Raw genomic sequence first — 21,927 nt, forward strand, 5'->3', positions numbered from 1 at the left:
CTGAAGGCTTATAATTTGGGGTATTGGGTCTTCTTGTGGCAGTCTTTTAGCAGATAAAGCGTGTTATTTCTTGCAGACGTCCTTGAAAAAGTTGTTCCTTAATCATTTTCAATTTTCAACATATAAAATTTAAGTTTTCACCCTTTAATTTAGCTTACTGACACACGCCAGAAAAATTTATTTTTAAATATAGCTGAATAATCCAGACAGCTTCCTGGATCTTATGTTGCAAGACCTTTTTCGTCTGCTGTCAAATTGCTTTCTGATCTTTTGTACCGACTTGACTGTGTTAATGTTACCAACGCTATTGGCTGATATTCAAAGACCCATATAAAAGTCGGCACAGGGCAAAGGTCATACAGTTATATAACTGCTTCCCTTTCTATTGTTTTACTCTTATGCCAGAAATTTACAACGAAAGAGTAGCTTCGCTAAATGATAAGAATGCTCCTTTCTCTTATGTAGTAAATGTAATATTCATTATTGGGGATATAAGAATTTTGGCACCCTAGCAATATTATATTATATTAACAGCTAATATTACACAGGAAGGGAGGAGACATTGGGCTGATTATTACACTAGTCCCCAAAGTCTTACAATAACGTTTAATAATATTTCTATTGAATCTTGATTGGTTGGGTCATTTAGTTCAGTGTCCAACTGTTTCAACCACTAATTGTAAGGGGTAATTTTGTGAATCATCATAGGGGATGTACATCAATTTTTCGGCTATTGTCTTATCCCTTTAGTTCCCTGAATATTATGTGTTTTGGAACTCTGTTCAATTATGTCTTATGCATTGATTAGTATTAGTAGCGCGGCTATTCTATAACTGAGGAATTTTTCTTTTCGGTGACATTTGTCCCAGGTTTGAAGTACCCCCCTTCCCCCCACCCCTCCCCCTTAATATAGCCTATAATATTTCAATAATCACAATAAAGCTGTTCTGAAATTGTGAAACGACCAACAAAGTAAAAGAGTACAGGGTGCATTAGCTATATGTAACTCTACCGTGACGGTTGAGGACCCTGTGCCGACCTTCAAATTGGTATTGGCCAATAGCGTCGGAAATATAAACACAATAAAGCAGAAAGCAATTGCTAGCGGATAAAAAAGGTCCCCACCACATTTTGAAAGGTAGTTGTCTGGGTTATACATCTATACTTATACATTGCTATTATTTAACTGTTGGCTAAACTGAAAAAAAATAAAAATATTTTAATAATTCAATGTTTATAGTTTTACATTTATTTAATTATTTGTTTTAACAATTTCTGATGTTTTGTTGCCTGGTCATTTAGATTTTTTGGTGACTGTAAAATCACACCAAAGTGTTTACAGTTAAAACCACCAAAATTAGGAATCAAAACAGCTAAAACATAGCAAAAACAAGGATGACAACATATTTAAAAGTGAAGCTCTAAAATCAGAAAGACGGAAAAACAGACATTTACAATTGTAAAGTGTCAGATCTGAATAATCAGAGTATAAATAAGTCTAAACAAAATTGTAAGTAAATTTGTTGCAAAACTGCTTGAAAAAGGGTACTGTTTAAATACATACTTGCATTCTTAGGATTTTCAAACATATATGCCTCGCTTATAATATTGTACATTTCCCAAAGAACATTCAATTTAGACCAGCAGTTTCCGAGATTTTTATCTTCAAACAAAAAACCTTACTACTTTATATTATAGGATTTAAATTTATGCTATAGCAACGCTTTTTTGTATATAGCTGGAAGGTATGAACACCCGCCTTGGAGACAGGGAGGGGACATTTAGCTATTTATTACACTAGTCCCCAAAGTTTTATATAAAGTGCCCAAGCGTTTCAACCTCTAATTGTAATCCACAGAAGGGGTGATTTTTTTATATCATCTTTTGTGGATATATCAATTTATCGGCCATTGTCTTATCCCATTTATCCCTGCCTTGAAGGAGTATGTATAAAAGGTATATGGACAATGAGTTACGTGCTAAACAGGGAGTAACAACACTATATCCATCATTTTTATATTTTTAAAAAATATATACTGAAATATATTAAAGCTGATATGATTTATAATTACAGATCAAGTTTAATTTGTTTAAATCATTAATGAATTAGCTATTATAATAACAGGGTTGATTATTAGTTGTTATAAAACCTTTAAAATATGCCTACCCTATTACATAATTAAGAGGTAATATTTTTTGTCTGTAGCGAAGGGTATCGCTAACTGCTAAAACGATATGGTTCCCTCGCAAAGCTTCTTATAGGTCAAGCGAAGGTTTATAACTATTTTGGGGGAGTGTACCATTTAATAAGAGGCATTTTTTTAACAAAACACTGCGATAGTGTTTAAAAGAGACTATAAAAACTGGTAAAATGTATTAGTATATCTGAGAATCTATAGAAATTTTATAGAAAAAAGTCTTATAAAATATATCTTACAGCATTTTGTAATGTATGATAATGTGGTAGGACCCATTGGATAATGGTAAATGTGTATTTGGCGGACGATCAAGTTTTCTTTCTATAGATCAGTTTCGCTTAGATATTCACATTGATTATACACATACATACACATATCTTTATATCTTTCTTAGTAAAAGTGAAGCTTTCTGAAATTAGGGTCGGTCTGTCTGTTCGTATTTAGACATGTTAGAATTATCCTATTGATTTCAAACTTTTCATGGTGGTTCCTATAACCATAGAGTACGATAAAAGAAGCGTAGGAACTCTACAATCGTTACCCAGGGATAAGGGATGGGAAACGTAAGAAAAAATTATTCCAGGCCTATTTTCCAACTAGGCCTAAAAAACTAGTTTTGGGATGACGCAGTAGTTAGATTTGAAAACTATGAACAATGATGAAATAGCTATTATATGAATGCAAAGAAAAAAAGTATAGAATAGAATTCAGGTAGTTGATTCCACCTAGCATAAAATATAATACAAACTTTTCAAAGAACCAATATGTTAGTGGGTTTAAGTAGAATCCCGTTAAGATTGTCATTACTTTGCCACCCCCCCCCCCCCCATTTAAAAATTTTTTTTTTTTGAGATGGTTAAATCTGATTTATTTTCAAACATTTTAAGGGGGGATCTACTTCACCCCAAAATTTGTATATAGAAATAAACACCGCTTTAGCCCCCCAGCTTTAATAAATAAATTAAGTAGAATTGAATAAGTACATGGGTAACATTCTATCAACTAATTGTTCCATAGTATACATATAAATTAAGAATTAAAAAAAAAAAATTTACGTTAAAAATTAACAGAAAAGTTTAATTAAGTGTGCAATAATTTTTACCAAAATTAATGAAAATTTTTTTTAACAAAACACAGTACACTTTTTATTTACATATTGAACTAGTTTTGTATTTGTAATCATTTAGGTGGGTTATCAATTCCACATGAAATATAACTTTTAAATTGTCTAAAGACATGAGTTTTTCACATTGTTCTGAAGTATAAAATGTTGAATCCTACGCAGTCTTCAAAAAACGATCTCTCTGTTTATGTTTTGCTATATGGACATTTATTAATGTGTAGATTTAATAATAAGTTGATGTGATTGAACATCATATATATTGTTGTCATTCTGATAGCAGAAAATTTCCATTGTTGTCATTCTAATAGCAGAAATTTATGTTTGCTTGAATTAATTTAGCCAATTAGGAACTGGGGGAAGCGTTGGTTATTAATTAATTGGTTAATGCTAAAAGCAAGTTTCAGGCTATTGGATATTAGCCTACAGCCAATAATGAACTGGCGAAAATGAGTTGATTTTATAGGCAAAAAAGAAAAGTTGCCCCATCACTTTAAAAAGGAGGCTGAGACCTAATTTTCGGTCAGGTTTCCCATCCCTTATCCCTGTCGTTACCAGAAAGTCCGTACGTTCATTGAAAATAATTTTTGTATGATATAATTTTCCCATTCATCTGATTTTTGTGAATATGATTTCTAGGACAACAAGGTCCAATGTTATAAGCTATGTATCTCTATAATCAAATCCTGTATCCTGTATTTAAGCAGTTTATGTAAATTTTTTAAAACACATATTTGTAAAATTTTGTTTAGTCTTACCTTACAAATCAATGTTCTAATTTTTAAGTTCTGACACTACAACAGTTATTGTTCGTTTGTCCTTTTTTTGCTTCTTTGGATATTTTCATCCTTGTTTTATGCATATATTGTCATTTAAGATTCCTTCAAAGGAGTTAAACTAGGACAATTATGATCTTAAGTGGCATGGCATAATGTTTTAATGATTTTTTAATCCTATTATATAAAGTAGTAAGCGTTTTTTGTGTGTCCCCCAAAAGTATTTTTTAAAATTCTTTTAATACTCAAATTTAATATGAGATAAGGTCGACTTTTCCCCCTCCTAACTTAAGTGCCCCTAGAGGCTTCTAGGGGGCGTAGCCGCTATTTGTATTACATTAGAATTAAAAATTTTGGCTCCCAGATCTTTTGGTGAGAAGTACCTTTTAGAATTAAATTTTTTTATAAAAAAGATAGTGTCTGTTGGGCAATTAAGTCTATATTCTTGGATGCACTATCCCTGCAGTGCTACCCATACTCTATATAACCTAAACTAAAATAAAGTAAAACCATACACACGAAAACACGCCCCCCCCCCCCCCCCCGCTTTATTTTCATTTTATCCTAAAATAATGTGTTAGTGGGGTTCTTTGCTCTACCAGTCAGTTTGAGGAATAACATGAAAAAAAGTTAGAAGAAAGTGACTAATTATAAAACAATTCATTCTATCCATTTAGATGTATAAATTTAGGAAACCGAATTACTTGTTTAGTAATTTAGCCTCCAAAAATCTGTATTATTTTGAATAGAGATATTTGAATAGGATACTACTATAATTTGCTCATAGTTTATCAACAGGGATCTAAGGATAATAGCCGATAAATTGATACATAAAATTATCCCTTCTGCAGATTGCAAGTAGTGGTTGAAACGTTTGGACATTCAACTTACTGAACCAACGAATCAAAATTCATTAAAAGTCCCCAAGTTAGTTAAGCCAAAATGTGAAAAAGTTATTATAAAACTTTGGGAACTAGTGTTTTAAACAGGCACATTGTCCCCTTCCTCCCTGATTTATCAAAGAGAAATAAAAATTAATAAGAGACAATTTATTTACAGTTTCTTGTTATATTTTGATTAGTATTGTATTCATAATTTATGTGGAATTTGACACATTTTTTCAATTTTCAATTACGGCTTCAAAACCGCTAAATTAGAAACTATTCTAGGCTGTACTAAAAAATACGCATCGTATCGTATCCAAGACAATTTTCTACGAAAAATAAAATAAAAAACCATAACATTGATACCATTTGTTATTTAATGTTAACAAAGTTGTTTCGTTATTATGTCAACATGGGAGTTAAGTTTTGTACTTTTTTATATTTCGATATCATATCAGAAATTAACATTTTTATTATTAACGCCATATAATATACGTAGAAATAAAAAAAAACAGCATTTCAAAAATATAAGGTCGAAATCGGGGGGGGGGGGGGGGGAATTGGACTGTTTATTACATAAGTCCCCAAAGTTTTATAATAATGCTTTCTTATTCAATGGCCTAACTTTTGGACTTTAATTAATTTTTATTGGTTTGTTCATTAAGTTTAGAATCCAAACGTTTCAACCACTAATTGTAATCTACAAGATGGATAATTCATGTATCATCAACGGAGATGTACATCAATTTATCAGCCATTGTCTTATCCCTTTAGATCCCTTGGTCGAAATTATATCAGCCACGACTGCTTTTTATAAAACTAGCGGCCTCGCCCCTAGCCTCTAGGTGCTTTTCCCCCAAAGGTTTGATCAAACCAATTTTTCATATTTTAGATTAAAAAAAAAATATTTTGGGGGGGGGATTTTTTTTGGGTTTTTTTTTTGGGGGGGGGTAGTCGACCCCACTATTTCAATTTTATTTTTAAAAAGAAAAAAAAAATTTGGGGGGGGGAATTTGTTTTTGGGTATTTTTCATTTTTTGGGGTGTTTGGGGTGTCCCACCCCCCAAGAAAATAGTTATAAACCTTCCCGGGACCTATGAGAAGCTACCCTGTAAAGGAGAACTCGATCGGTTCAGCGGTTAGCGAGATCGTTCTACTTTGTATTATAGATAATCACTATAGTCGATATCCTAAAAATTCTTTTCCAAATGACAACCTTTTTTGAACTACAGTTTTCCACTTTTCAAAGAGGCTTATAATAAAAATCACCTCTGTTTTTTTTAGAAATAAATAAAAAAAATTAATAAAAAATTATTGATTTAAAAAACAATATTGCTGATCATAGAAAACATTGCTCTTAAAATTGCTGCTTTTCATTTTTAAAAATTATTTCATAACTTGAATTTTAGTTAATTTTTGGATATCAGATTAAAGAGAGTCTTGAAATTTTAAGCAAAATTATGAGAGGGACTGTAACTTATACTGGTATCTAAAGTTATCTCTCATTCATTGACTACACAGTTTTGGGTACTTTTATTAATTGGTTGTTTCCAGCAGTGTCCAAACTTTTTAACCACTAATTTTATTATTCTACAAAAGGGGTAATTTTGTTCATCATCATTCGGGATGCACGTTAATCTATCATCCATTGTTTTATCCCTTCAGAAAGCAAAATTTCAACAATATGAGTTTTGAAAAATCTGCAATTAATGTATTCCTATATCACTGGTTTCAGGATAGTTTGATACATAAAAGTTTCCTTACTTATATGCATTATGTGTATGATCAAAGATGATTAAACACTTTTTTTTGATGCTATCACGGTAGAGTTTATGCTATGATATTAACGTTTTTATGCTGTAACTGGGAGAATTTTAGGAAACAGCTGCACATGGGCGGGTGTAGGGATTATCATACATGATTTATAGACCCTCTACACTAAAAATACAGGGTACTAACAGGGATATGAAGGAATGGGACAATGGGCGATAAATTAATGTATTAATCCGTAATGATGATACACTAAATTAGTTGTTGAAATATTTAAACACTTAATAAACCAACCGATCAAAGTTCAGTAAAAGTCCCTAAAGTAAATCAACCAACAAGTAAGAAAACGTTATTTTAAAACTTTGTGGACTAGTGTAATAAGCAGCCCATTGTCTTCTCTCTCTCTCTGGGTTACTCGGTATATTTAACAAATATAGGCAATAATGTAATTAGTTGAGGGGGATAGACAGTTTTATTACTCCCCCCCCCCCCCTTTAAATCAAGGATGACAACATCCATAAAAGCGAAGCTCTGAAACGGTAGGACAAACAAACATTAACACTTGTAGAGTATCAGAATTGAATAATGAGAATATAAATGTATAAACCAAAATTTTAAGTAAAAATGATGAAAACTACAGGATATTGTTTATGGGCATACATACAATTTTAAGACTTGATTACATTAGAGTTATAATATTGATCTTTGTTGTTCTAGGAATCAGTATGCCAAAAATCAGAACAATCAAAAATTTATATAACATAAAAATTTGCTGTTAAAAATGATAAAAATCAACATGTTTAAAATGAATGTAGAGTTGCTTTCTAAATCGTACTTAACTACTACAGTAATCACCATGCAAAATTTGAAATCGATAGGACAATTCTAACCTGCCTGAAGTAACGAAAAGAGCTAACCGTTACGGACGGACTAACCGACCCTAATTATAGAAAAGCTTCGCTTAAATATTTTGGGGGGAAAATGGAGATGTCGTCAATTTTACTAAATGTCGTCCACCAACGACAGCTGAAAACCAAGTATAGGTTTCGTTTTTTCCGAATTAATTTCATTATTGGTATAAGCTTGAATTATCACCATACACTGATATATTCACTCCTTTAAAAAAGCTTGGACGTTCCTGGAGGAATATAGGATGCGCATTAAAATTTATAATTTATTTTGGGTTCTCTTGACTTCAGTAAAATATTTGATAATCATTTAGTTTTTAGTTTAATAGATTTATATGAATGTTTTAATACTGAATGATTATAAATGCTTTACGTAAATGATTTGAAATACATCTATAAATTGAATATAAATGAACTAGCGGCTACGCCCCTTATTTTTTTGGGGGGGGTTTTTTCATTTTATTTGGGGGGTTGGGGGTGTCCCACCCCCAAAGAAAAGAGTTATAAACCTTCCCGGGACCTATGAGAAGCTACCCTGTTAAGGAGAACCCGATCGGTTCAGCGGTTAGCGAGATCCTTCGGTACAAACAAACACACAGACACACATCCTGTTTCTTTAGTATAAGGATTATCAGAGACAAACGAATTATCAGAGTTAAACGAGTACCTTAACTTTTAGCAAAATCAGAGATAGAGAAAGAAGTGAAAGAGGGAGTTTGAGTGGGAGATTAGGAAAAAAGGAGAGAGAGAAAGAGAGAGAGAAAGAAAGAGAGAGAGAGAGAGAGAGAGAGAGAGAGAGAGAGGGGGGGGGGGGTAGAATAAAAAAGATGAAGAAAGACAGAAGAGAAATCTAAAAATTAAGTCTTCAAGTTTTTGTACTGCCTTACAAGTACAATCACTTATAGAGTAGCTTCGCTACTAAATATCATTACATTTTTTATAGTTTTGCTTTTAGAATTAATTAACCCATGTCAGATTTTTCTTATCCAAAACAAAGAATCAATTATCCAAAGCAAACCACTATTTCTAATTAATTTAACAAGATAAAAAAGACACTGTGTTTTGAATCAGAGATATAAAGAGATAAGACAATGGCCGATAAATTGATGTACATCCTTAATGATTATACACAAAATTTTCCCTTCTGTAGATTAGATTACAATTAGTGGATGAAACGTTTGGACACTCACTAATGACCCAAACAATCACAATTCCTTTAAAGGTTGTTAAGCCAACGAATAAGAAACGTTCCATCAAAATATTATAGATTTTATTTCTCATGAAAAAATGACCCTTTGTATATTTTCTTTTTATAATTTAAATTGAAAGGGGGAGGGGGGCGAAGCCGCTAGTTTTTAATAACAAAACTAACAGACAATTCATATTTGGGAAAAACTAAATTTAGAGGCGTTTATTTAGCTGGGTCTAAAGATACATTGTAGGAGTATAACTGCAAAATAGCAAAGCAATTGAAATTATTGTTGAAAACGGAGGTTTTTCTCAAAATATCTTTGCATTGTAAGAACACCGCAGGTTTAGGCCCTGCAGGGATAGGGAACTACCATAGGTTAGGCTTAGAGAAAACGTGGTATTATCGATTCAACAAAAATCAAATGAAGTTGATTTTGGTTCCACCCAAGCCTTTCCTTTACGAAGACCCCCCCCCCCTTTATTTTCAATTAATGTACAATAATCGGAGGGGGGGGGGATGAGTTCAATAAAAGATTTGAGGGAAATCACTGGGATACTTTAATACTACTAGGAACCAGGATTATAAGATTAGTATGACAGAGAGAAAACTCCTAGGAACCAGTATTATAAGAATAGTAGGACAGAGAGAAAACTCCTAGGAACCAGGATTTTAAGAATAGTAGGATAGAGAGAAAACTCCTAGTAACCTGGATTATGAGAATAGTAGGACAGAGAGAAAACTCCTAGGAACCAGGATTATAAGAAGAGTAGGACAGAGAGAAAACTCCTAGGAACCAGGATTATAAGATTAGTATGACAGAGAGAAAACTCCTAGTAACCTGGATTATGAGAATAGTAGGACAGAGAGAAAACTCCTAGGAACCAGGATTATAAGAAGAGTAGGACAGAGAGAAAACTCCTAGGAACCAGGATTTTAAGAATAGTAGGACAGAGAGAAAACTCCTAGTAACCTGGATTATGAGAATAGTAGGACAGAGAGAAAACTCCTAGTAACCAGGATTATAAGAATAGTAGGACAGAGAGAGAACTCCTAGGAACCAGGATTATAAGAATAGTGGGACAGAGAGAAAACTCCTAGGAACCAGGATTATAAGAATAGTAGGACAGAGAGAAAACTCCTAGGAACCAGGATTATAAGAATAGTAGAACAGAGAGAAAACTCCTAGGAACCAGGATTATAAGAATAGTAGAACAGAGAGAAAACTCCTAGGAACCAGGATTATAAGAATAGTAGGACAGAGAGAAAACTCCTAGTAACCTGGATTATAAGAATAGTAGGACAGAGAGAAAACTCCTAGGAACCAGGATTATAAGAATAGTAGAACAGAGAGAAAACTCCTAGGAACCAGGATTATAAAAATAGTAGGACAGAGAGAAAACTCCTAGTAACCAGGATTATAAAAATAGTAGAACAGAGAGAAAACTCCTAGGAACCAGGATTATAAGAATAGTAGGACAGAGCGAAAACTCCTAGGAACCAGGATTATAAGAATAGTAGGACAGAGAGAAAACTCCTAGGAACCAGGATTATAAGAATAGTAGGACAGAGAGAAAACTCCTAGGAACCAGGATTATAAGAATAGTAGGACAGAGAGAAAACTCCTAGGAACCAGGATTATAAGAATAGTAGAACAGAGAGAAAACTCCTAGGAACCAGGATTATAAGAATAGTAGGACAGAGAGAAAACTCCTAGTAACCTGGATTATAAGAATAGTAGGACAGAGAGAAAACTCCTAGGAACCAGGATTATAAGAATAGTAGAACAGAGAGAAAACTCCTAGGAACCAGGATTATAAAAATAGTAGGACAGAGAGAAAACTCCTAGTAACCAGGATTATAAAAATAGTAGAACAGAGAGAAAACTCCTAGGAACCAGGATTATAAGAATAGTAGGACAGAGCGAAAACTCCTAGGAACCAGGATTATAAGAATAGTAGGACAGAGAGAAAACTCCTAGGAACTAGGATTATAAGAATAGTAGGACAGAGAGAAAACTCCTAGGAACCAGGATTATAAGAATAGTAGGACAGAGAGAAAACTCCTAGGAACCAGGATTATAAGAATAGTAGGACAGAGAGAAAACTCCTAGGAACCAGGATTATAAGAATAGTAGGACAGAGAGAAAACTCCTAGGAACCAGGATTATAAGAATAGTAGGACAGAGAGAAAACTCCTAGGAACCAGGATTATAAGAATAGTAGGACAGAGAGAAAACTCCTAGGAACCAGGATTATAAGAAGGGTAGGACAGAGAGAAAACTTCTAGTAGCCGGGATTAGTGTATAAGAAAAGTTGACAGAGAGAAAACTCTTAGGAACCAAGAGTTGTTTATAGGTTATAGGAAAAACTCCTTGGAACCAGGATTATAGGAAGAGCATGACAGAGAGAAAACATATGATGGTCAATTGGAACATCTCCAATTTATTTTCTCAGCATAAAACATCTATCTATCTTTATACTGGTGAGGATAGATAAAGGGAAATGTATATTAGGAAGGGGACAATCGGCTGTTTATTACACTAGCCCTGAAAGTTTTTGATAACGATTTCTTATTCGTTGGCATAACAACTTTGGTGACTATAAAGAAGGGTGTTTTTATTGTAAAAATGTTATCATTTACTGACATCCTAAGTTTCTGCCAAAAATAAGCTTATAATTTTCTTTCTAGGCGACGTATTTTAATAGTGAAAATTATGTTATTAGCAATGAAAAACTTTTAAAATTTCCAATGTACTAAAAAATCATTTTGAAATGTCCATAACTTTTTGGGGGGATAGTCCCTGTCGTAACATCGCCCCATAAGGGGCGATTCGTCCTATTTTTAAAATGGCTTTTTATAGGTTATTTTAGGTTAGGTTAGGTTATATTGGGTTAGGTGGTTGCCCCACAGGGTTAGATAATTGGCCCTGCAGGGTTAGAGCCCCCCGCGGGGCTAGAAAAAGGAGAAAAGCTACTGTGAAAAATACGAAGAATCGCATCATAAGGTGCGATGTTACGAAAGGGACTATACTCCTTTTTTGTTATTCAAGCTAGAGGCTTCAAATTTTGGTTATTTGGTCTACTCGTGGCAGTTTTTCAGCAGTTATAGTGGTATATTTCTTGCAGGGTTCCTTTAAGGTAATCAAAGGATCGATTCCAAAGTTGGCTTGATGATTCCTCAAATTTTTTAACTGTAATATTTTTTACAGGAAATATTTTAAAACAAAAATTCCTATCTCATAATATGTTATTCTTAAGGTGTTGTTTGTTAATTTTGATATTAATTAGGTATATTTTACTAAAAGTCGGGAATTTAAAAATATCATACAAGATTAATTAACATGTTTTGCATATTATATTATACACCACTTTAAATCAAAATTATCGTGTATTGTCGGTTTCATGACGTCGCCTCTGTCATATTTTCACAGTAGCTTTTGATAGTTTATTTTAAGTTAGGTAAATGTTAATGATTGACCCTCAGGGTTATAGCCCCCCGCAGGTGCTAGAAATAGGAGAAAGGCTACTTCTTAAATACGTCAATATATCCCTTTAGAGGCGATCTTACGTAACCGACAATACCGAAATTATGTTTTGATTTCTTGAAAACTTTTCAAATTAAATTTAAAAAACAATTTAAGCTGATAGGATAAAAAAAAATTAAAAATTTATTACAGAGATTAACTTTATTATCACCTGCCAACTCTGAAATCAATAACAATATGCTATTCTTAGAAGCAAATATTATCATTTGACACAGGGAGAGAGAGGACCATAGGAGATATTTTATTCTTTATTATGAACTGTCCCCACAGTTATCGTCAATGGAAGATATTTATAGTGTCTTTACAATTCTAATATGACGTAATATTAATTGTTTTTTAGTAAAGTGCCTATAAAAGGGTATAGATTTAAAACCCGAATTACGATTTTTTTATTTTTTAGGTGTGATTCTAAGAAGCAGCTTATTGTGCATAATGAAAAATGCCATACAATACAAATGACCAATGATAGGCTTGTAGACATTTTACCATTGGTCAATTACAATGTATACTGGCCTATAATTAGTCATCTGTATTGTATGACTTCATTTTTTATTAGGCACTATAAGCTATCCCTGGCTAAATCCTTTTAATAAAGTAAAAGGATCTTTGTCTGGCTGTTTGTTTGTACCAAATGAGCTCGCTAACCGCTGAACCGATCGGGTTCTCCTTCACAGGGTAGCTTCTCATAGGTCCCGGGAAGGTTTATAACTATTTGGGGGGAGGGTACCACCACCCTTCTAGAAAAAAATACCCTCCCCCCCCGTAATTTTTTTAAAAAATTTCTTTTAACTAAAATTAAAAATTGGGATGAGGCACCCCACCCCTCCAAGAGGCCTCTAGGGGCGTAGCCGCTTGTAAGTAAATATAGCATTTCCTTTGGAAAGCTGATTCAATTTCAAGCGGAGGCGTGTAAATTAAGAGTTTAGCCATTTCCAGGTAAAATTAAGTCTACCCTGTTAAGATATAACCATCGTCGTGAATATAAATATCAAAAAGATTTAGAAGATTGATACCTATACTAAATGAAGCAAAAAAGCGGAGCCTAAATTTGCTCTGTAACAAGGTTGACAACATTCATAAAAGCGAAGGTCTTAAACGAACATTCTTACATTTTTAGCAATTGATTATAGAGTAACATTGTACCTGTTTTGTTCTAGGAATTTTAAAATAAAAAAGGTTAAAACTCAACATGCTTTAAATGGACGTACGGACTTTCTGGTAACGCTTACAGAGTTGCTACGCTTTCTAAATCGTCCTTAACTGTTACAGGAATCACCATGGAAAGTTTGAAATCTATTGGAAAATGTCTAAATTTAAAAAAGGAGCATCCATTTTGGACAGACGGACCGACCCTGATTATATAAATCTTCACTTATAAAAAGAATATCGGAATAAGATAAATCTGCAAAAGTGACCTTTTGTCATGATTAGACTTTCAAAGTACTTTCATCTTATCTACCATTCTTTAATTCAATAAGTAGAAATATTCCCAAAAAGCACAACCACGATTGGTTCAGAGGGACAAACGACCGAAAGGACGGACATACATCGCTCTACTTAAAAGTAGAATTATATTTTAATTTAAAAATTTATATTTGTTAGTAGTAAAGCTACTCTTTAATTGGAAATATTCATCTGTCTGTATGAAACGTGAGAATGTGGACTAATATCATAAAAGACGGCTGGAATTTTGTGAGGATACAAGTCAGTATAGATTATTTAATTAACTTGGTCCGTTGATATGTTAGTCATGCTACAAAACAGCAATACATATTTTATAATTTTTTAAATTTATTCTTAATGATATTAAATATCTTCTCTATTTTTTTCAGCTTCACTTCTGATGTATGTTGTCATCCTTGTTTTTTTTCATTAAAATGTCAAAACTGGTCAACTTTTTAATAAAGTTATAAACAATTAAATAGAAAGAAACAAATAAAATTTTAAAAGTTTTAACAACTAATTTTTTATACATTATTGTTTGTCTGTCTGTCTGTAATGGATAACTTATGTATTTTAGACTCGTTCAATTGATTTAAAATACCTTTACTAATACCATATACTATTATCTAAAAAGCAAAGCAAATCTATATTTATGATTAGCATGACTCTTTTTGATAATTATGTATGTATCTATTTTTGTATCAAATTACTTCATATATAATTTTTGGTATGACTAACAAGAATATTATATATACATGTAGCATTTCTGTAACTGCTTAATCATTAACCAAAATTATTAGGATTTATGCCTCTTAAAGAAGCTCTTTATAGTGCATAATAAGAAATGACGTTATACAATACAAATGATAAATGATACACCAATTAACAGACTAAATTACCAATGGCCGGCCAATATACATTTTAATTAACCAATGGTATACCAGTATGACGTTACAATTAAAAGCTTACTCTAAAAGAATAACAAAACTAATTGCAACTCAATTTAATTTGTTTAGCTTCGCTTGTGTTTGGATGATGCTATCCTTGTTGAACAAATTAATATTTCATTTATTTTCAGAATGCTATAAATTTTATACATAAAATGGTCAGTTTTGTCACGGTTTACTAAATTAAAAGGTTCGTTTGTACTTCATGATTTTTTTTGTAGCAAAGCTAATCTATATATCCAAATATCCGCCTGTTATTTAAGTTAAATTAAAACGTTATTTTCTTGGCTGCTATTCAAGATACAAAGCTGAATATTTTTTGAAAAGAAATTCTTGGCCAATTAACATCTCTAATATTCTTGGTACGTTAGTCTGTCTGTAATGCTCCTAAGCCTTTCGTTGATTTTATGATCTTAGGGTTCTGAATATTAATAAATATTGGTAGTGGAAAGGGAGAAAGGGAACATAGGAGTGTTTATTACACTAGTCCACAAAGTTTTATTATAACGTTTACTTTGGAGACTTTTATTGAATTTTGATTAATTAGTTCATTAAATTGAGTGTACAGCACTAATTGCAATCTACAAAAGGATTAATTTTGTGAATCATCATTGGGTTGTACACAAATTCATCAGCCTTTGCGCTAGTACCTGTGTGTCTCACATTTATACATTGTCTTATCCCTTTAGATCCCTGGATAGAGGATGATACCACGAGAATGTGCGCTAGTACCTGTGTGTCTCACATTTATACATTATACATTGTCTTATCCCTTTAGATCCCTGGATAGAGGATGATACCACGAGAATGTGCGCTAGTACCTGTGTGTCTCACATTTATACATTATACATTGTCTTATCCCTTTAGATCCCTGGATAGAGGATGATACCACGAGAATGTGCGATAGTACCTGTGTGTCTCACATTTATTTTATACTTTCAAACAGTTTATTCAACAAGGTAAAATATGCAATATTCATCTAAATAGGATGACAACATCCATAAAACGAAGATCTAAAACGGTAGGAGAAACGAACATTAACCCTTTACAGTCGGACCCCTTGCCGCACCTTAATCGGTGGGGGGGGGGGGGGGCGTTCAAGGGCTAAATTTTTTTGTGCAACCTTAAACAACCTTTGGTTTTAGGTCTTTTTTTACTTAAAAATTTCAAACGGCTGTAATTTTCTTATATTTGAAGCTAGAAGAACAATTTTTTCCAGAAAATGTTTATCTGCATAGAAATTTTACATTATAATCAAAATATAAATTTCAGCGGCCGCAGCTGTGCTTGGCAGCTGCCAGTCGCAGCAGTCGGCGGTTGGCGAGAAAATAATGTTGTGATTTTTTAGAATAATACTTATTTTAAATGATTTAGATGTTATATTAAGCCGATAGCTAACAAACGAGATTCTGTAGAGGTAAGAGTTGATAGCAAATGATTTTTATAAAAAGTAAACCCTCTAAGATTAAAAATTTACACCTTAATTTTAGCACTTTTACCCCAAGTTTGCCTAATTGTTTTAAAGCGAAGCTTTTCTATAAAAAGGATAGGTCCGTCCGTACGTACCTACATCCATTTAAAACATACTGATTTCTATTAAAACAAGGTACAATGTAATGAAACATCTCTATAATGCTGTCCTAAAAATATAAGTATGTCCTTAAAAAGAATCATCTATTTAAGCAGTTTTGCAACAAATTTACTAACAATTTTGTTTAGACTTATACATTTATATTCTGCTTATTCAGTTCTGACACTCTACAACTGTAAATGTTCGTTTGTCCTACAGTTTCAGAGCTTTGCTTTTATGGATGTTGTCATCCTGTTTTTTTCTGTTAAAAAAATCAACTCAATATTTTGGTTGTATTTATGTAGTAACCCTTAAAAAAGAATTTGAAACAAATATAATAATGAACTATTATTCTTTGTTGTATTTATCTTTTAGATAAATAACAGAGCTGGATCTTTAAATCATTTCAATGGTGCGCCAAATCGGGGTGCGCCGAATTTCAGCCAATCACAGCGCGGCATTTCGTAAAATACTGTGCTCTCATTGGTGGAAAGTTGGCTCACCCCAATTTGGCGCACCATTGAAATGATTTAAAGATCCAGCTAAGGATGACAGTATTCCTAAGTAGTAAATAAAGTCTCCAAAGTTGTAAAGCTAACGAATAAGAAAACGTTATTATGAACTAGTTTAATAACTAATCCCATCTCTCTCTGCAGACACATACACGCTTCTCCCTTAGTATTACGAGCTGACTGACGAAAGGACAGACAAAGCAAATAACAGAATAGCTTAGATACCAAAATAATTGAATATTCTCCATCTCAACTTAACAAAAGAAATTTTAAATAAATCTTGTTCAGAATTTGAATAAAACATTTGAATAGAAAAATAATTTCAAGTGTCTTTATTTTATTTACTTTTATAATGCTTTTGTTTAATATTTTGGGAATTATTTAGTCAGGGAGGGAGGGGACAATGGGCTCTTTATTACATTAATCCCCAAAGTTTTATAATAGCCTTTTCTAATTCGTTGGCTTCACAACTTTAGGGACTTTTAGTGAATTATGTTTGTTGGATTATTAAGTTAAGTGTCGAAACGTTTCAACTATTAATTGCAATCTACAGAAAGGGTTGATTTTATGTATCTTCATTGGGATGGACATCAATTTATCAGCCATTGACTTATCCCTTTAGATCCCTTTTTAGTAGCACACGAAGGATTTATCTGGCGTTCACTTAAAAATTTTAGAATATTATATCTTATTTTATTTTTATAAATATTTTGAATTTTATTTGATTTCTTTTTTAGTGTGGAGATAGTACCGCATGTTTAAAGGTAATTTTAATAAAGTAACATGATCTCTGTCTGTCTATTTGTTTGTCTGCCTGTCTGTACCAAAGGATCTCGCTAACCGCTAGACCAAAGAGATTTCTTTACATTGAGCCGTTCAATGTAATCCGGGAAATTTTGCTATAATAAGGGGAGGGGAGGTATTGCCATCCCCCCAGAGAATATGTTTTCAATTTAAAATTTAAGAATTTGGTTCACTCCCATTTTAAAAAACCCTATTGATGCCTCTATCATATATAAAAGAGGTAGTAATGTCCGCTGTCTGTTACTTAAAATCCATAAAACGAATTTGCATTCAATGAAAGCATTTCTCGTATTCATAGGAACCGGTTCTCATCCATACGAAAAAACTATGTCTAGCATCGTATTATATCCATCTTTCTACGAATATAAAAATGTACAATCATAAGATTAAAACCAGTTTTTGAGCCCGTGCCTTCGGCACCTCGAGGCTAAAAAAACTGGTTTTAATCTTATAATTGTACATTTTATATCCGCTGAAAGCTGTTTACAATACGATGCGAGAAATAACTATTCTTGTCTTTTTTGGCTTTAGTTGAATACATAGAAAATAGATAAATGGGATGACAGACATTTCAATAAATAATTATTTCATTTTGTCCAAGGGGGAGAGGTGAGTTTTTATCCCCCCCCCCCCCACCAACCCCGTAGGAGAAAAATTTAATGTGTATCCAATTTTAGATATCAAAGCCCCCGTCCATGTTCAACCAGTATGGAGAGTTTCTGCCGCCTGGCAGACGTCCAGGATTTAGCACTCTATTCAGGTCAAATAAAGCCTATAAAAAAAATATCGCCATACTGGCCTACCATTGGTCAATTAAATTGTATACTGGCCTGCCATTAGTGATTTAGTCTGTGTATTGGCCTATCATTGGTCATTTGTATTGTATGACGCCTGTTTTTATAGGCACTATAAAAAAGTTTCTTGTTAAATAATATTAATTATTATTAAAACTTTTGGTGCTTTCCCTAAAATTGGTGACCCCTTGTGTGGGACTACCTAATATAACACAACCAAACCTAGCATAAAGTAATAATCAAAAAAACTAGAAACTATTTACCCCTTCGTATATTTTATTTAGAAATGAACAGTGGGGGGGGGGGGCATAGACGTCCAAGCTTTTTATTTTGGGGGGGGTAAAACTTTTTTAAGGGGGGGGGGTAATTCGCTTTTTTGGGGGGGGGGTAAAATGGCGCGCGAAGCGCGCCGCAAATTTTTAATGGGGGGGGGGGGGGTGTAAAATGAAAAAAATTTTGGCACCCCAAATTCGTTGGGGGGGGGGGGTAATCGCCACTTTACCCCCCCCCCCCCCTTGGACGTCTATGGGGGGGGGGGGGCTATTTAATTTGTCTCGATAACGTATGTCTCGATTCCTACATAACGTTGAATTATAATTATATTTTTCAGAGGATGTTTTGTTATTGATATGCAAATGGTAAGAATTCTTTTACACTTTTCCAGTATGTCTTCGAAACCGATTAATATCCGCTGGATTAGAACTGGTTCTTCGCCTTTCTGAAAAATCATGTGTAGCATCTTAGCATCTTAGAAGACAATTTTCAACGAATATTAAAATAAAAATCATAAAATTACCAGCAGTTTTGTTTAGCTAACAAAATTGGTTTCAATCTTATAATTATTCATTTTAATATCCGCGGAAAGCTGTTTATAATACGATGCGATAAAAATCTATTATAATTTTCTTAAAAAATATAAACTTTATAAGAGAACTATTTGCGTCTATCTAGTTAATGTGCAATTGTGCTAATTTTCTGTTCAATATTTCCAAATTTTATGTTGAAAAATATGCTTATTGTTCTTTAGCTATGATATTAGCAAAGACGATAAAGTATAGAATAGAATACAGGTAGACGATTCTGAATGGCTAGCCTGAAATAAAATTGGAACTTTTAACCCTTACAGATCGGGCCCCGATTCCCCCCTCTATCTCGGCTCCTGTTACAGATAAGTCCGTATGTCTGTCCATCACTCCATAAGTTACAGCTAAAAAAGTATTTTAGCTTACAACTAGCGGCTACGCCCCTAGAGGCCTCTAGTGGCACTTTAAATGTTTGGTGTTTTAAAAAAAAATAATACGATACCTTGCAATGTTGCGAAGGAGTCTCTATCAAATTTATACAATACTTTGCAATGTTACGAGTCTCTATTCGAGAAGAAAAAAATTCGATTTATTGTGATTTCTCTTGGGAGGGTGGTGGTACCCTCCCCCAAAATTGTTATAAACCTTCCCGGGACCTATTAGAAGATACCCTGTTATGGAGAACCCGATCGGTTCAGCGGTTAGTGAGATCCTTCGGTACAAACACACAGACACACAAACACACAGACAGACATACAGACATCCTGTTACTTTAGTAAAAGGATACACAACAAGGTTTCGTGATTATACTTGTAGTTTATTTAAATCTACTAAACATAGTTTTTCTCGTATTTATTCGAATCCGGTGGATAGGAACCGGTTCTCATCCATACAAAAACTATGTCTAGCATCGTATTATATCCAGCTTTCTACGAATATAAAAATGTACAATCATAAGATTAAAACCAGTTTTTTTTAGCCGGTGCCTTCGGCACCACGGGGCTAAAAAAACTAGTTTTAATCTCATAATTGTACATTCTATATCCACGGAAAGCCGTTTATAATACGATGCGAGAAATAACTATTCTAAATTACTTTAGATTTTAGAAATTCTTTATCACCTTTGTAAGGGCCCGGGCCAACAAAACTGGTAATACTTGTATGATTTTTATTTTAATATTCATAAAAAAATGTCTGTAAAACGATGCTATAAATGATTTTTCAGAATGCTATTTTTTATTGTTTTTTTCTAGGATTTTTCCACATAATGTTAATTAGTTGGTTTTATGGGATATTGTCAAAAATCTCGCCCCCATTTATAAAAATTAATTTTCATATTTTAGGATATATGCTTTTCATCAAAAGATGGATTAGGTAATAATATATTTATAATAAAATAACGAGACGTACCGCTGAACCATGGCTCTCCTTTACGTGTTAGCTTCTCATAGGTCCTGGGAATATTTTTAACTATTTTGGAAGATTACAACCCTTTCAAGAGAAATATTAATATATGTCCTGAATGATATTACACAAAATTAGTTTTATTCTTACAATTCTTCATTTGAATACCCGAGGAAAGTTGTCCTTATACAATGCAATAAATAACTATTATTAGTTTTGTTCAAATGTATTTCTTAGTACTTTTTGAAGATCTGTAATTTTTAATTTTGTAGCTGTGTTTAGTGCCCTAGGAAAATTAGTATACATGTCACAGCTACCTAACTATTCTATTGACGTCACAGTAGAGGGACAGAGAAAGGGAAGGGGGATAGAAACCCCCTAGAAAAGAGATGTAGTATTTCCTTACGTCAATAGAATAGGTAGGCCAAAAGCAGTGACAACTATCTCCATTTTGTTAGGGCTCTATAGACTGCTACTTTAATTTTAGAATATTGTTGGTGTTCAACACGAGACCTGTGCAATGGAGCAAAGCATCACTACAGTTCATTCTCCATTCTACCTGTACTAATAATTATAAACTGTTATTTTAATTTCTTTCATTTTAATCCTCTATAAGCCTAGCATTTCTAGATATTTTTCTATTATAAATAAATTTTAGTTTTTGTACTTTTGTTGGTATTTGTTAAATAACAAGGACACTTATAACATCAATAAAAGTAGGAACAACAATGATGACGACATCCATAAATAGCGAAACACTAACAGTTCATGGAAGGATAAACAGACAAAATTAGTTACAGAGAAGATTTTCAGTTAATAAATATGCAATAATTCATAGAAATAACGAAAGAAGAGGATGGGGTAAAGGGAGTGGAAAAGGCAAATCGTTGCAAGTTTAGCCCGTTGCAAGTTTCCCTTTGTAAGATTCAAGTAATAATATATCCATTGTTGTAACTGATTTGAGAATATGAGCCAGCATTCCTCTATCCTTAATCATAAATTTCTATGAATATTAAAATGGAGAATATTAATATTATAACCAGTTTTGTAGGTCCTTGCCTTCGGCTCCTCGGGGTTAACAGAAACGGAATTAACCGTATAATTTATCGCTTTACTTTCCGCGGTAAGTTCTCGATATTACGATGCGTTAAATAATTATTCCTTTCTTCACTACAATTTTCATAATAGATATTGTATGGCAGGGATATAAAGGGATAAGACAATGGCGGATAAATTGAAGTACATCCTAAATGATAAT

The 21,927-nt window shown here is 33.0% G+C and overlaps 1 protein-coding gene across 1 annotated transcript; it reads left to right on the forward strand.

The window, feature by feature from the left end:
- Positions 1-14,911: 14,911 nt before the first annotated feature.
- On the forward strand, positions 14,912-21,335 carry LOC145319442 (uncharacterized). Its single transcript, XM_080161573.1, has 8 exons — positions 14,912-14,972; positions 15,650-15,741; positions 16,157-16,199; positions 17,602-17,628; positions 18,346-18,428; positions 19,073-19,100; positions 20,609-20,639; positions 21,157-21,335. The coding sequence occupies exons 2-8, from the start codon at positions 15,665-15,667 to the stop codon at positions 21,282-21,284; spliced, it is 417 nt and encodes a 138-aa protein (XP_080017699.1). The 5' UTR covers positions 14,912-14,972; positions 15,650-15,664; the 3' UTR covers positions 21,285-21,335.
- Positions 21,336-21,927: the final 592 nt, after the last annotated feature.

This window comes from Acartia tonsa, chromosome 5, assembly GCF_053477335.1.
Source record: "Acartia tonsa isolate MP-2025a chromosome 5, ASM5347733v1, whole genome shotgun sequence".
NCBI lineage: Eukaryota > Metazoa > Arthropoda > Copepoda > Calanoida > Acartiidae > Acartia > Acartia tonsa.

Excerpts from the sequence above, each read along its gene's own strand:
- LOC145319442 (XM_080161573.1), top strand. The coding sequence starts at position 15,665 with ATGATACCACGAGAATGTGCGATAGTACCTGTGTGTCTCACATTTATT. Across the intron at positions 18,429-19,072 it reads GGATTTAGCACTCTATTCAG|AGGATGTTTTGTTATTGATA; the intron begins GTCAAATAAAGC and ends TATATTTTTCAG. Across the intron at positions 20,640-21,156 it reads TTCATCAAAAGATGGATTAG|AATATTGTTGGTGTTCAACA; the intron begins GTAATAATATAT and ends CTTTAATTTTAG.